General features: G+C 41.8%; 1 protein-coding gene across 2 annotated transcripts in view; it reads left to right on the top strand.

Moving 5' to 3' along the window:
- Positions 1–16,702, top strand: part of RELN (reelin) — a 343,944-nt gene that overhangs the window by 71,043 nt on the left and 256,199 nt on the right. For both annotated transcript variants that reach the window (XM_077338100.1, XM_077338101.1), the window contains exon 3: positions 15,869–16,004. In XM_077338100.1, coding sequence (XP_077194215.1) covers positions 15,869–16,004 — 136 coding nt within the window. The remainder of the gene's footprint in view (positions 1–15,868; positions 16,005–16,702) is intronic.

Here is a 16,702-nt window from a genome sequence, read left to right as displayed (position 1 = left end):
GAGCCAAAGAGCGCATAAAGATGTTGAGGGTGGGGGAGAGAACCGCACTCTGAGGGACTCCATAAGGGAGTCAGTAGGAGCTCAACAACTCCTCCCCCACAGCAACCATCTTGGTCTGGTTATGGAGAAAGGAGCATAACCAGCTGAAATCTGTGCCCCGTATCTCTGTCCCAGCAAGGTGATGGGCCAGCAGTTCATGGTTGACCACATCAAAGGCGGCCAAGAGATCTAACAGAATAAGCAAGGTTGACCCACCGCTATCCAGCTGGCAGCAGAGATAATCCATCAGGGTGACCAGCACTGTCTCTACCCCATGGCCAGGATGGAAGCCTATAAGGATCTTTCAGGAGCAAAGACAAGCAGGGATCAAAGGGGCAAGTGGTAGCCTAACTGACCCTAGCAGCTTGTCCATTTCAGCTGTCTGAAGCCATCAAACGTTACCTCCAAAGGCAGCCAACAGGCCTCCAGGCCACTTACCATATCAAGTGGGAAGGTTACGGTGGAGCGACAAGACTTCACCTGTGAAATAGCTCGTTAATGCCTCACAGCCAAGATTAAATTGAGAGCCAGCTTGGTGTAGTGGTTAGGAGTGTGGACTTCTTATCTGGTGAGCCAGGTTTGAATCTGCGCTCCCCCACGTGCAGCCAGCTGGGTGACCTTGGGCTCACCACAGCACTGAGAAAACTGCTCTGACTGAGCCAGAAATATCAGGCTCTCTCAGCCTCACCCACCTCACAGGGTTTCTGTTGTGGGGAGTGGAAAGGGAAGGCGACTGTAAGCCAGTTTGAGACTCCTTCGTATAGAGAAAAGTGCCATATACGAACCAACATTTTCTTCTTCTTCTTGTAATATTTTGGCACCCCTCCTCAAGGGCAGTAAGAGACCAAACTACCCTAAACAGTTGGGCTGGGTGAAAGCTTGCAGATGCAATTTCCATGGCAAAAATCTCCCGTTTTGCAAATTTCACTGCCATCTCATATGCCCTCATAAACGTGCGATAAAATGTTCTTGCCGTCTCATTGTGAGTTTTCTGCCAAACTCACTCTAGTCGTCTCACTTCCCTTTTCTTCTCCTGAAGCACCCCAGTATACCAGGGGGCTCGTTTGAGTCAAGGGTGGAGAGGATGTTTGGTGGCAATATTGTGTATTGCAGCCATCAGGCAGGGCTGCCAGTCCTCCACCAGGGCCGTCAGCGAGATGCCAGGAGCATCGGGTTCCGCAGAACATTCTGGAAACCAAGTGTCCACACGGGCATGCAAAAATATGCCCAATGACAAATTGGGGAGGTGGTGATAACCTGAGTCAGGCCTGCAGAGCAGAGTGGTCTGACTAGTATCATTACAAGGGCTAGAGTTTTAATTTTTCAAAATGGTGCAAAGAATGAGTATATTTATTTAAAGACTTTCCCAAAATGAAATACAAGGACCCAATTCAAAACCACAGCAAAACCAGTTCATTGTTGCAAGCTATACTAAAACAGTTACTAGCTGGAGAACAACTCCACACAAATGGTCTGAAAACAGAAGAGCCCAATTTAATTTACACTGAACAACAGGTATAATAAAACTAAAATATAAATTACCAAATTCAATGTAAATAATAAAGCCAGAAATAAAACAAACTTTATACCACCCACTCAAATATGTAACAAAAGCTATGAATGAACAGAAAAGACTTGATCTGAACTGAATATTGATCATCTTTTGGCACCAGGAAAGAAACTAGGGTGGTGGTGGTGATATGCTACAATTATGAGGCCATAACTAAGAAGGCTCTGCTTTCTTATAGATAGGCACCATTTCTGCTAGAGAAAGCCAGAGACAGAGATTGTAGACCACTTTTCAAGCCTTAAGCACCATGACCTCATTAAAATAAACTTCTTTGTTGTCAGCAAATATGTACTTCTTGAAAAGTGGGAAAAAATGGGGGTGGGAGGAAAGAGCCTAAGCAGCAATTTCACATCTAAAACCTAGCAGGTGACAAATTTAAAGTGTTATTTCACAGGAGGAAGAACAGTAATTACCATACTGCTGTGATTGTTTTCTGCTTAATTATTCTCACGCAAACATAAAAGGAAAAGTTTCATAAAGAAGCAGAATTACTAAGAAGTTTTATTAAGATAAAAATAGTTGCCAAACATGTGAACATGGCCATATATGTACAAGGCCCTCAATATGAGATGTGAAATCTTTTCTCTCTCAGCTTGTGTAAGAGGACTACCAACTACTTCTCTTTGACTGAATTACTTGGAAATTGGGAAAAGACTGACATGTGATGTCTGTGTGTTTTTGAGAAAACAAAGAAAGCAAGGATTCTCAGCTTTAAAACTAGGTGTAAGAAATAGTGGGTGATCCTAGGTTGGCCTTCTGCTTATGTTGAGAAGAAGAAATTGTGGGGGGAGGGGGAAGTCATGTCATATGATGACTGGGGGTGGCACTTACACCCCAGTACCACATACCATCTTCAGCTATCTCATCCTTCCCCAGTCTGGTCTTCTTTCTCTTCCTGAGACTATAACTGTGAAAGGATACACCACCCTGTCTCACTTGAAAAGGGTGGGATGGGAATTCCCAATTATGGCAGGGTAGGGGAAAGAAGGGAAACCTATCCTGAACCCAAAGCCAGCTTGGTGTAGTGGTAAGAATGGCAGCCTCTAATCTGGAGAGCTGGATTTGATTCCCTGCTCCTCCCTCCACATGCAGGCAGCTGGGTGACTATGGGCTGTGTTATTAGGCAGGCTTGAGAAGGACTGAGGGGAAGAGACAGGACATCCCCATGCGGAGATGTCATTCCTGATGAAACATCACTTCTGGGGGTGTGGCAGGGAGGTGTGGCCAGCTGTCATCACTTTCAGGGCCCCTCAAAGCCTGAAAAATTATTTCAGGGTCTCTTCCACAGTCAAAAAGTTGAAAAAAGCTGCCTTAGGGTCTGGCCTTTTTTTTCTTTTTTCCTGGGGTTTGACCATCTTGTGCTTTAGTCAAGTTTGACCTTCCTGGATGCCAAATACTTTGCTGGTCAGACTTATTGTGTTCTTGGACTGTTGACTACTGATTGCAAAATCCTCTTGCTTGTGAGTATTATTGTTACATATAGTAAATTATTTTATTAATTTTATCTATTAGAATAGCTTGTTGTGTGTGCACCTTAAATATTTTTATAAACATTTTCTGAATCTTGGAAGTGTTATTGGAAATACCTACCCAGTGCCTTCTTGGTTACTGCTACCTGTACTTTTGTTTTGGGGTGTCTCTTCCCTGGACTGTGTTGAGACACATTGATTGGTCCAGATAAGGTTTAGAGTAGCGGTCCCCAACCTTTCTCAGGTCAGGGACCACCTCCGGGGTGAGGGGAGAGCTGACGGCCCGGGTGCTGTGAAAACGTACACGCGCAGTTGCCGCTCATGCGCGTTTTCACCACCAGGTGGCGCAAACGCGCACGTGCGGCAACTGTGCGCGCGTTTTCGCCACCAGGGGGCGCTAATGCGCATGCATGGCAACTGCGCGCATGCACGTTTGCGTCACCGGCGTGCCGGCGGCTGCGCCTGCCTCTTCACTTCCTTCTCGCTGCGGGCAGGGGGAGGTAGGCACGGCTGTCGGTGGCCCGGTACCGTGGCCTTTGCGGCCCAGCACCAGGCCGCGGACCGGGGGTTGATGACCCCTGGTTTAGAGGGTTTCCCTGGACTGCCACCACCCCTGGGACAGATTCAGGGGTGGTGGCAGTCTATAAAAAGGGATTTGGGAGTATCCTGACTCCCTATTTTGTAATTTTTGACCCCTTGACATAAGTTGACCCTTGGGAGACTGGGGGATCAGGTTCCCCTGGATCCTGCAGGTGTGTTTTTAATGAAAGACTGATGTACTAGAGTTTTTTACCTGCATTCTGAACTGATATTGTCCAGGGAGGGCTGTCCTATCTGCTATCTGTTCCTCTTAATAAAAGGGTAAGAGGGTGCTAGGAGGAGCTGTCCTGGCTGTCCCATTCCTGATTGGCTGTCTGTCCAACAAATGGCTGATAATGAGGGATGTCCCACCCCTTGATGCATCCCCCTCCAACTTCTTCCAAATGGAAGAAGTGCCAGCCCCCGGTAAGGTAGACAACCAGCTGGAGTTGGGAAGGAGGGTAGAAGGTCAGGGACTGCGGCCGGGGCCTATGGGGTTGGGGATGGAGTGAGCCCCTGCCAGCACTCTCGCCACCTGGAACAGTTCCAGCCACAGCTGTACCAGGCCTTGGTACAGCTGCCTGGGGCAGTGTGGGGAGGAATGGGATCCCTGCCAGCACTTCCTCCTTTCCCCCATGAAGGCCTGCCAAGGCCTTCACAGGTGGTGGCGGGGGGAGGGTTTTACCGCTGGCATAACACTATTTTTTTAAATGTGCAGAATGGCCCTCAAAAATGCATATTGTCAGTGTTTATTTATATCCCTGTTTACTTACTATGCTTGCCTTCTGATGCCTCACTGCCGGTTTGTTTTCTAGGCATCGCCTGACAGACAGTGAATGTCCTTAAAGAGTCCGTGCAGCAAGCATTGGCATCCGTTTCTGACCTCTCTTGTCACAAATACATATGCTTAATAAATTGTACAAAGAATCCCATTCAGTGTCTTGTGGAATTATGCAAATTAAAGGCTATATTCTCCTCCCAGAGGACTGATTTGCATATGTGTAACTCATGTCAGCTTGAACTCATAAATCCCTGAGAGGAAGATACATCTCTAGTGGATTCTGATTAAAGGCTTGCTCAGAAAATGTTAATTAACTACTCATCATATACTGGTCATTTTAAACGATTGGACCAAAATATATGGTTTTAATATTTTTCCCTTAAGAGACTAAGTGAAAATATTAAATCCATTTATTTTGGTCCAGTTCTTACTCTTGAGGGGTAATACATGGTACAGTATAGTGGTTGCATTTTTAATCTTTACAGAGCTATTTTACATTAAAATTTAGTTGTGGGCATGAACCAGCAAAATACAGCATTTTGGCTCATGCTTCATAGCATGTCTCATTCATGAGCTATGAACCATCACAAATGTTAGGTGCCAAACAAACCTGTGAAGTTTGTGGTGAAGTAGAATGAGACACACACACACCACGGTTGATGGGTATACTCTGGACCTGGGTGTTTCAACTTGGGGTGGGGGCTATAGGCATGCTTCCCTTGATTGTCTAGTGTGGCTAGGATGTCTGCCAAACTGCCTTGTGGTTACTTTGGGGAGTCCCTGTGGAAAGTCCAGGGATTTCTGCCTTTCTTTCCCTCAGAGACGCTAGAGACCACAAACTTGCAGGTGATCTCTGACTAACTCACCTCTACTTGCCCTTCAAGTTTGGTGAGGATTTACAGACTCCAAGTTATGGCTCCAAAGAAGGTGCCCCCAAGAAAGTGCTTTCTGGGGAAATGACAGGAACATGTCCAAGAGTGTCCTTCTTCGGGTAGGGAAAAGCGGCATATAAGAACCAACTCTTCTTCAAGAGTGTATACATGCACCAGACACACAGGGAACCTTACCCTGCTGCCTGCTCCTCTACAATATCTCCAAGTTGGAGGGAGATTACATTTCTGGGCCCTTCTGCTCATTGCTCCTAAACACCTGTCTGAACATATCAGAAAACTCTGGGTGGCCCCAACTCTCTTGTGTGTGTGTGTCCTGTAGTTTTTAGTTTACTTGTTTGCCTTTTCTATAGTACATGCTCACTTCATGAGAGCACCAGGGTCACCATGGAAACCACAATGGCTTTCAGCCTCACAGTTATGTTTTGAACATGGAGCAAATGTTAAAAAGAAAAGTGGATATTAGCACTAATGCTGGTATTCTGGTTGTGATAGGAAATAATTCCATTGCCCATTTGGGCTGCATAAGTTTTGCCTTTTCTAGATCATGCAAGCTGTTTGAACTATATTCATCTACTTTGGTCATTTGTATGATCATAAGAAAATTGTTATGGTTAATGTATGCTTTTTAATATTTTGGTAGACAGATGTGAAAATACTATTATATATATTTCTCAGACTCATGGTATGATAATTTACTTATATGAATCAAATTACCAATTAAAATAATGGTTTGGGTTTATATGTTAAAAGGTATTATGACTTTTGATAACTTTGTAATTGTTGTTGTTGTTATGTGCGAAGTCGTGTCCGACCCATCGCGACCCCATGGACAATGATCCTCCAGGCCTTCCTGTCCTCTACCATTCCCTGGAGTCCATTTAAGTTTGCACCGACTGCTTCAGTGACTCCATCCAGCCACCTCATTCTCTGTCGTCCCCTTCTTCTTTTGCCCTCGATCGCTCCCAGCATTAGGCTCTTCTCCAGGGAGTCCTTCCTTCTCATGAGGTGGCCAAAGTATTTGAGTTTCATCTTCAGGATCTGGCCTTCTAAAGAGCAGTCAGGGCTGATCTCCTCTAGGACTGACCGGTTTGTTCGCCTTGCAGTCCAAGGGACTCGCAAGAGTCTTCTCCAGCACCACAGTTCAAAAGCCTCAATTCTTTGACGCTCGGCCTTCCTTATGGTCCAACTTTCGCAGCCATACATTGCAACTGGGAAGACCATAGCCTTGACTAAACGCACTTTTGTTGGCAGGGTGATGTCTCTGCTTTTTAGGATGCTGTCTAGATTTGCCATAGCTTTCCTCCCCAGGAGCAAGCGTCTTTTAATTTCTTTGCTGCAGTCCCCATCTGCAGTGATCTTGGAGCCCAGGAAAATAAAATCTGTCACTATCTCCATTTCTTCCCCTTCTATTTGCCAGGAATTGAGAGGGCCGGATGCCATGATCTTTGTTTTCTTGATGTTGAGTTTCAAGCCAACTTTTGCACTCTCCTCCTTCACCCGCATCAACAGGCTCTTTAGTTCCTCTTCACTTTCTGCCATTAGAGTGGTATCATCTGCATATCTGAGGTTGTTGATATTTCTCCCTGCAATCTTGATCCCAATTTGTGACTCCTCTAATCCCGCATTTCTCATGTTGTGCTCTGCATACAAATTAAATAGGCAAGGCGACAGTATACAGCCTTGCCGAACTCCTTTCTCAATTTTGAACCAGTCAGTGATTCCATGTTCAGTTCTCACTGTTGCTTCTTGACCTGCATATAAATTTCTCAAGAGACAAATAAGATGCTCTGGTATTCCCATCTCTTTAAGAACTTGCCACAATTTGTTGTGTTCCACACAATCAAAGGCTTTAGCATAGTCAATGAAGCAGAAGTAGACGTTCTTCTGGTACTCCCTAGCTTTCTCCATGATCCAGCGTATGTTGGCAATTTGATCTCTAGTTCCTCTGCCTCTTCGAAATCCTGCCTGTACTTCTGGAAGTTCTCGGTCCACATATTGCTGGAGCCTAGCTTGTAGGATTTTGAGCATAACTTTGCTAGCATGAGAAATTAGTGCAATGGTGCGGTAGTTTGAACATTCTTTGGCATTGCCCTTCTTTGGGATTGGAATGTAAACTGACCTTTTCCAATCCTGTGGCCATTGTTGAGTTTTCCAAATTTGCTGGCATATTGAGTGTAGCACTTTTACTGCATTGTCCTTTAAGATTTTGAATAGTTCAACTGGAATGCTGTCACCACCACTAGCTTTATTGTTGCTCAGACTTCCTAAGGCCCATTTGATTTCACATTCCAGGATGTCTGGCTCCAGGTCAGTAACTACCCCATTGTGGTCATCAGGGATGTTAAGCTCGCTCTTGTATAGTTCTTCTGTATAATTTTGCCACCTTTGTTTAATCTCTTCTGCTTCTGTGAGGTCCCTACCATTTTGGTCCCTTATCATACCCATCTTTACATGAAACGTTCTCTTCATATCTCCAATTTTCTTGAAAAGATCTCTGGTCCTCCCGATTCTATTGTTTTCTTCTATTTGTTTGCACTGTTCATTTAAGAAGGCATTCTTATCTCTTCTAGCTTTTCTCTGGAATTCTGCATTCAGTTGGGTGTATCTTTCTCTTTCTCCCTTGCCTTTCACTTCCCTTCTCTCCTTAGCTATTTGTAAAGCTTCCTCAGACAGCCATTTTGATTTCTTGCATTTCTTTTTCTTTGGGATGGTTTTAGTTGCTACCTCTTGCACAATGTTGCGAACCTCCGTCCATAGTTCTTCAGGCACTCTGTCTATCAGATCTAATTCCTTAAATCTATTTGTCACCTCCACTGTGTATTCGTCGGGAATATGATTTAGTTCATACCTGAGTGGCCTAGTGCTTTTCCCTACTTTCTTCAATTTAAGCCTAAATTTTGCAACAAGAAGCTCATGATCTGAACCACAATCAGCTCCTGGTCTTGTTTTTATTGACTGGATAGAACTTTTCCATCTTTGGCTGCAGAGCACATAGTCAATCTGATTTCTGTGTTGACCGTCTGGTGATGTCCATGTGTAGAGTCGTCTCTTGGGTTGCTGGAAAAGAGTGTTTGCTATGACCATTGTATTCTCTTGACAAAATTCTACCAGCCTGTGCCCTGCTTCATTTTGTACTCCAAGGCCAAACTTGCCTGTTATCCCGGTTATCTTTTGGCTTCCTACTTTAGCATTCCAATCCCCCATGATGATAAGCACATCATTTTTGGGCGTTGCTTCTAGAAGGTGTTGTAGGGCTTCATAGAACTGATCAACTTCATCCTCTTCAGCAGCAGTGGTTGGGGCGTAGACCTGGATCACTGTGATGTTGAATGGTTTGCCTTGGATTCGAACTGAGATCATTCTGTCATTTTGGGGATTGTATCCCAAGACTGCTTTTCCTACTCTCTTATTGATTATGAAGGCTACTCCATTTCTTCTGCGAGATTCTTGTCCACAGTAGTATACCTGATGGTCATCTGAATTAAATTCACCCATACCTGTCCATTTTAGTTCACTGATTCCTAAAATGTCGATGTTCAGTCTTGTCATTTCTTGTTTAACCACGTCCAGCTTGCCTTGATTCATGGATCTGACGTTCCAGGTTCCTATGGAATAAAAATCTTTACAGCATCGGACAGTCTTTTCGCCACCAGTTACTTCCACAACTGAGCGTCCTTTCGGCTTTGGCCCAGCCGCTTCATTCATTCTGGCGCTACTCGTACTAGCCGTCTGCTCATCCCCAGTAGCATATTGGACACCTTCCGACCTGAGGGGCTCATCTTCCAGCGTCATATCGTTATGCCTATTGGAACTGTCCATAGAGTTTTCATGGCAAAGATACTGGAGTGGTTTGCCATTTCCTTCTCCAGTGGATCACCTTTTGTCAGAGCTCTCAGCTATGACCTGTCCGTCTTGGGTGGCCCTGCACGGTATAGCTCATAGCTTCACTGAACTACGCAAGCCCCCTTGCCACAACAAGGCAGCGATCCTTGAAGGGGGAACTTTGTAATAAGTATTCTTAAATCTTTTAATTGAATACATTCTAGAATTAATAAACAAAAAACAAAAAATTAGTCAATGACCTAGATAAATAATTGTCCCCATTTTAGTCTGAGAGCAGTGTTTTCTATGCCACCTTGCAATGCTGGTGAGATTGTTAGTTACTTAATAATAGAAGAACTACTACTATGAAATAATCTCAATGCTTGAAGTAAGCTAAAGCTGACATAACCTGCTGAGTAGTAAAAAAAAAAAAAGTCTTCCAGAATTGCAGTGTGCTCTCCCTTTGCGATGGGTTAATAATTTATCAAGGCGTGCTGACCCCTAATTGATTGCAAAAGCCAGCAAGTGTTTCAGAAGTCTCTTCCATTCTATCAAACTAGAGGGATGTTTTTTCCTGTGAAGCAGAATGTAATCACCCAGAAAAAATCAATCAGCAGCTGTATGTTAGATACGAGTGTAGTTCACTTAGGCCTTCATTCTAGATGCCAGTGGGTGGCTGTTAATTGGGTAGTTCCAGTTAGTTTAATGGGATTATTGTGTGAGAGCTGGTTACAAAATCATTCCATACATTACTCTCCTTTTTAAATAAGTAAAGTGTAACAATCGCAGCCATGAATATGTTTCCTCATTCACTGTTTGTTCTGTGCCATCACACTACCTTATTGGCACATATTATGGCTTTGTCTAATTTCAACACATAGGATTGATGTAGGGAAGCCTGACAGCCTCATAGTTCAGTTTAGTTGGCAGGATTACAGCACAGTAAGTAGTCACTGAATAGGGTTGCCAACACCCAGGTGGTAACTACAGAACTCCCAGAATTGCAACTTTTCTCCAGGCTTGAGAGATCAATTCCCCTGGAGAAACAGTCTGTTTTGGAGGGTGGAATATGTGTCAGGAGTTCTGCTGAGGTTCAGCTCGCCAAACTCCCAAGTGCCACCACCCAGTCTCCAGGAAATTCCCAACCTGTAGCTGTCCCCCTATAATTGAATCTTCCAAGTAATTTTCTTTTGAAAATCCAAAGCATTTCCGCATTTATCCTTTTCCCTTCAGGGTCCTTTCACACATTATACAGAAAGCAAATTTGAATTTTCCATTCAACAGAAAGCAACAGTTCCTTCCTGAATGTAGCAGTAAGCTAGGTATGTTTTCAAACATATGTATGACACATTCAAGATTTAGTGGTATCTAAATGTAGTGTATAAAGTGGTCCTATGAAAGAAGAATTTGACATTGTAACAGATGCTCTGCAGTAGAAGAACTTGATAGAGTCTGCTAGCATGTTAGAAACCAACAGGATTTTCGAGGTATAAGCTTTTAAGAGCCAAAGCTGCCTTCGCCACATACCTGGATAGAGACCAACAAGATCTGGGGGATGTTAACTTTGAGAGTTGGAGTTCCCTTCATCATGGAGTTTTGACTCTTGAAGGCTTATACCTCAAAATCATGTTGGTCTCTAATGGGCTACTGGATTAAAATCTAGCTCTTGAGGAAATAACCACTTTAGAATGTGGTCTCAATTGCATCACATTCCTGGTGAGCTCCCTCCCTCCCCTCCCTAAACTTCACTCTTTCTAGGCTCCAACCCTGAATCTCCAGGAATTGCTCAGCCTGGAATTGGCAATCTACTGAGCTCAGGGTTCTGATGACTGACACAGCTGTAGGGAGAGCAAGTAGCATGGTGATGAAAAGACTCAATTGTGAAGCTGAAAGTTTCCAGTTCATGAACTCATGAGCTTTAAGCAAGCTTTCTCTCAGGCTTAATCCCCATCTGCAATTTGAAAGTCATAATACTGACATCACAAGATTGTAGTGAGGCAGTAGGGACCCACTAAAGTACCAAGTAACTATTCTTGATTACTGTAACTGAGTTAATTTTAATGTTAATATGGCAGTAGGCCTCCATTAGCTCTGCTTGATAGTACTGGGATCTAGTTGGTATTGATTTTATAATGCCCTTGACCTGGTCTGAGTTATACAGGTGCTTTATTATATTGTGAATGTAAGAGAACAGTGTATGTTATATATTGCTGTATGGCTAAACTTTTCATTTCCTGGTGGGAGATTTTTTGTTTTTTTTTGTAGGCTTAGGTCAGGCATGATATATAGCTAGTAACCCTAATGGCTTCACAGCAAAGTAATATACAGTCAAGAGAAAGACATAACTGGGTAGTATGACATATAAATTATTTCAACACAATGAGCACACACAGTAAAGCTCAAGGGAAATAGAGTTCAGAGAGGTTCTACTTCACATTTAAGTAGTGTATGATTTAGTGCTGCACACTCGCTGTAGTCCTTGAACGTACTCCCTAATGCCCCAGATGCATGTACAGAATCTGAGGGTGGGGGAGGAATGCACACAGTTATGACTCTTAAACATACAGCCAGACCATCATCTGAATGTACTGAGCACTTTCAAGCAAAAACACATTACTTTTCAAAAAGTAAATTCTGACGCTATATGTGTGCCATGCCCCTGGACTGTAGCACAGTTTGGGTTATTGTGTGTACTTGTTCATTTTCATACCCAGAGGTGATAGAGGAAAAATTTTTAGGTGGAGTGAATGGTTTCCAAAGAATACCAGTTTCTTTGGAAACTGCTAGCACAGCATAAGGGATGTCAGGAGTAAAGAACGAGATGAAAATATTAATTTTCTGTTTGTGTTTCCCACACAACCCCCAAAATACTGAACAACAGTTTACCTTTTAGTTTAGCAATTATTTTAATCTCCCAAATTATTTTATTAATTTCGCTCAGCTCTTTAGTGTTTAATAAGCACTGGGCTGGAAAGGAAGGCTTTTTCTGCATATGCATTATGCACAGATTTTCAGGAGTTTCACTTTTCTGTTCAGGCGATTGTGTTGACAGTGCCATTACATGAATAAGTGCCAAACAGATGTCATTAGTTTATGGCAAAGGTACATGATGAGTAAAATAGCATTCATGCTACAAGTCTCCTATTGCAATGCTAATGTTCCACTGGAAAAAAATGAAATGATCAGTATCCCAAGTGTCAAGGGCCAATTAACAATTGTATACAGTTGCCTTTGGAGTGAGGAATGATCTCTCCTTGATAAAAAAAAACATGCATTTATTTGAAATATCTAAATTCCACCCCCATTCCCAAGTAGGTAGGAATCAAAATGGCTTGAATCAATTTACATTTAACATCTCAAAAGGAACAGAAATACCAAATGGACAACAACTACTCATGAGAATTTGGAAAAGCTCTGTTTTAGAGGATCCAAAATCTTTTCAAGGATGGTGCCTTCTTCACAATCTCAAAAAGCCCATCTGACAGCATGGGAGCAGCCCTTTCAAAAGGCTGAGCCTGAGTAGAAACAGTTCTCTCCAACTGTTTCCCTGGCTTGGTGATCAGAGCTGTATGGTTAGAGCCTCACATATATGAGACTCCAAGTCTTTCTTTCTTTCTTTCTTTCTTTCTTTCTTTCTTTCTTTCTTTCTTTCTTTCTTTCTTTCTTTCTTTCTTTCTTTCATTCATTCATTCATTCATTCATTCATTCATTCATTCATTCATTCATTCATTCATTCATTCATTCACCTCTCCAAAACTGGTCTTAGGGCAAGTTAGAAAGGACTATGGTCTGAAAATCATGGAAAGGCATTTCTGTAAAGATAGTAGGGCTATAACTTGACAGGCTTTCTCAACCACAGTTTCCTGAATGAGCAGGAGTTAATTAATTTGGGGGGGGTTTATTTTTAAAATTTATCAGGCTATGTGATCATATTATATGATCATTTTTCAGGTTATGTGATCATATAAATTCTGACGATGGGCCTGGAGGAATGTATACACAGCTATGCTTCCCAACCACAGTCTGCACCATCGTGCAACTTTTGGGGTTTCTTGAAGCCTAAATAATCTTTCAGGGGTTTCTCAATGGTAAAAAAGTTGAGAAAGGTTGACCTAAGAAAGTGGTTCAGAAAGGTGTTTATGAAGGCAAACGGATGTGGACTGTACCACTGTGTGTAAGATGTATATCAGTTTGCTGTATGCATGTATTGCTGTGACTGCATTATTTTCAACTGATGTAATACTATTTTTTCTGCATTGTATCTGCATTTGAATCACATCTAATAGTCTATGCTTGTTTCAGATTTAAGCAATCCTAGTACTTTGCTTAGATGTGTCACCCTATTCATAACATCAGTTCATTTTGGATAATTTGTTTCAAGCCCCAGTGAGAAAGACAGATTATAAACAAAAATGTGGTAAATATATTGTGCAGATTGAGCAGAATATTGAGCAGACTGAACAAGGTAAATGGCTCCACCTCAGGGTTGAACTATGTGTCTTGGGCCTTTCCAGTTGCCTCCTCTATGAAGCAAATGTGAGCATAGTGATGAGATACTGTTCTGTGCAATAGAAGAAAAGAACTGAGTCCTTAACTCTTCAGACTCACCCCAAAGAGGTCTGAGGTAAAAAAAGTCAGATATTAACATATTATCTACTGTGCCCTGTACAGTGTTTAAATAGTTTTTGTACCAAAATAGTTTTTGGTACAACACCAGCTAATGGTGATGTTACCCAATGATTCCAAGAGCAGGACCAGCTGTTGCCTTATCTTCCTACAAAAGGTGGTGTGACAGGAATATGTGTAAATACTGTTAAGGGTTTCATCTTATATCAGCAGGTGCTAGTTAGGCAACATTTAGTATCTTCTAAAATCAACCTGGGAAGAGCCTCTTGTGGCGCAGAGTGGTAAAGCAGCCGTCTGAAAGCTTTGCCCATGAGGCTGGGAGTTCAATCCCAGCAGCCGGCTCAGGGTTGACTCAGCCTTCCATCCTTCCGAGGTTGGTAAAATGAGTACCCAGCTTGCTGGGGGGTAAACGGTCATGACTGGGGAAGGCACTGGCAAACCACCCCGTATTGAGTCTGCCATGAAAACGCTAGAGGGCATCACCCCAAGGGTCAGACATGACTCGGTGCTTGCACAGGGGATACCTTTACCTTTTTAAAATCAACCTGCCATACCTTTGTCTGAATATCTTACAATATTGTTTTGCATTGTTCATGAACTGCATTAATGAATGGACCATCACAGCTACACTGTGTCATAGGGAGGACTTCCTAATTTTTTCATTTATCCTTAACCATAGTGTTTTTAGTAAGGTAACTTCATGCAATGCATATAAATGTCTGAAGTGACCAATTTAGCTGGAACCTGTATTTTGTTGCATAAATGGTAATAGACTCAGCATTTGGAAGTACTCTTGCCAGTGATGTATCAAGATAATGTAGCAGTATTTTGATTATATCACTACTTTTCATGCTGATCATGTGTTGTTGTTTTTTTTAAAGTTTGCGATCTCAGGATGGCTCAAGCTGTTTGTGAACTCTGGCTGCATAAAGTTTTATTTTGTCCTTGACAGTTAATTGAAACAGCTACAAAAAGATTCAATTAATTGCCTTTATTTGAGATCAAGTTTGGCCTTCTATAGTAAAGATAATGAACACATATCAGATGTATTTTTATATGCACCTGTTGATTATCATACAGAGTTAAGAACCAAGAAGTTCTCGTGTAGTGGTTATAAACTTGAAAATTATAATATCAACTGGAAAGCTGTAATAAATGTTCTGAAATAGTCGGAACAAGTTGCTTGAACAGTCTTGTCTTTTACTGGAGAAATATGCATACGTTTTGATCATAAGATCTTAGTGCAAAAAAAAATAATTAAAAACAAGTCTTTCTGAGCATTGATATTCAGTGTTGTCAACGCCTTAATTTAAATTGATAATCTTAGCGATTTAAGATATTCAGAGTCCCAGAACATGGGTTCTTTTGCGATCACCTGACTCTTGGAAGTATCTTTTACTAAATGAGTTAAATAGATAAATTATTCTGGAAACTTTTAGTCCAGATTGTTTCATTACATGTGGGTATAAAACATGTGAAATGGTAAAGGCCATTAAGGTCATCCATGCTGAACCTGAGGATTTAGGATGTCAGATATGGGGGAAAGTGTATTTTGATGACCATCTGTTCATGGTGACTTTGTTTTATTTGTTTTCTTTTAATTATCTTTGTTATTCGGACTGTTGCAAGGTCAGTTAAAACTGCTGGACTTTCAGTTTATAAACATAGCAAAAAATGCTGTGTAAGTGGCCTAGTGCAGGAATGTTTGTTTGAGTGTGTTTTTATTATGTCAAATTGTTTGCAAGAAATATACACACCCATAAATATTTGTAGTAATTTTACTTGGGAATTCCATCCTGTGATTAATTTTTGGCATTTAATCAAGTAATGTTTTTTAGAGCTTGGTCCTTATTTATTGTGAATAATGACAGCAAAAAGAGACTACATACATTACTAGGAAAGTACAGTTGTACTTGAGTACTCAAGTTTAAAAGTCTGAAAAAAAATAGTATCCTGCATTTTTAGTCTACATTCAATTGATGGGATCACCTTGCTATAAATTCATTACTTAACACAACCTTAAATTTGGGGAAAATCCTTTGTGTTTAAATGCTAATATGTTTCATTCTTATTTTATGTTTTCTCATAGGAATAATGTCTGAACACCAGTTTGGAAATCAGTTCATGTGCAGTGTGGTTGCATCGCACGTAAGCCATTTACCAACTACAAATCTCAGTTTTGTTTGGATTGCCCCACCTGCAGGAACTGGCTGTGTGAATTTTATGTAAGTATCTGGTGCTGTTATTGATATTGCTAAGCTAAGGTTATTTCACTGTGGCATATCTGCAGGAAGAACCACTAGTGGATTGGATCCACCAGGTCTGATTATAGTAGAATTGTTCTATACTATTCATAAAAAATAACATGAATGTGAATATTATTCTTCCATGAACAGAAGGGTATTTTCTTAATCCAAATCTATGGAAATATTGTGCACATACATAAATCTCAGTGTCAATGAATTATATTTGAGGGCCTTAATTCAGTAGACGTTGCTAAAGAGCAGAAGGCCATCTGATCCAAATTGCTGGAAGACAGAACTGTCTGATTGCTATGCAGTGCTATAAGCAGATGCATGTATCTACCATTTCATAATCATTTTAACTGCCTATATTCTCTCTCAAAGGAAAATGCACACTTGACAGCAGCTTTTGAATGAGGGAGCTAGGAGACTACAGTACAACAGTACAAGATGAGAGTTAACTCCCCCTTTCCCTAGGATCTGTCTGATCAAATTCAGAGCTGGTCTCATCTCCCCAGGAAATTCACAAAATGTTGAGGGACCTAATCAGAGATCTCCACAAAGCACTAGAAAACTACACATACAGTGCACATCTGTCCCCAAAGTGATTGAGTAGGGGCAAGAAGACCAAACTGTCCTTTCAGTCATGTACTCGAGGGACAGGTTCTCTGCCGATGTGT

Source organism: Paroedura picta, chromosome 5 (assembly GCF_049243985.1).
Source record: "Paroedura picta isolate Pp20150507F chromosome 5, Ppicta_v3.0, whole genome shotgun sequence".
NCBI classification, from domain to species: domain Eukaryota; kingdom Metazoa; phylum Chordata; class Lepidosauria; order Squamata; family Gekkonidae; genus Paroedura; species Paroedura picta.
The sequence above is the reverse complement of the archived record's forward strand: the minus strand, read 5'-3'. Positions and strand labels throughout refer to the sequence as shown.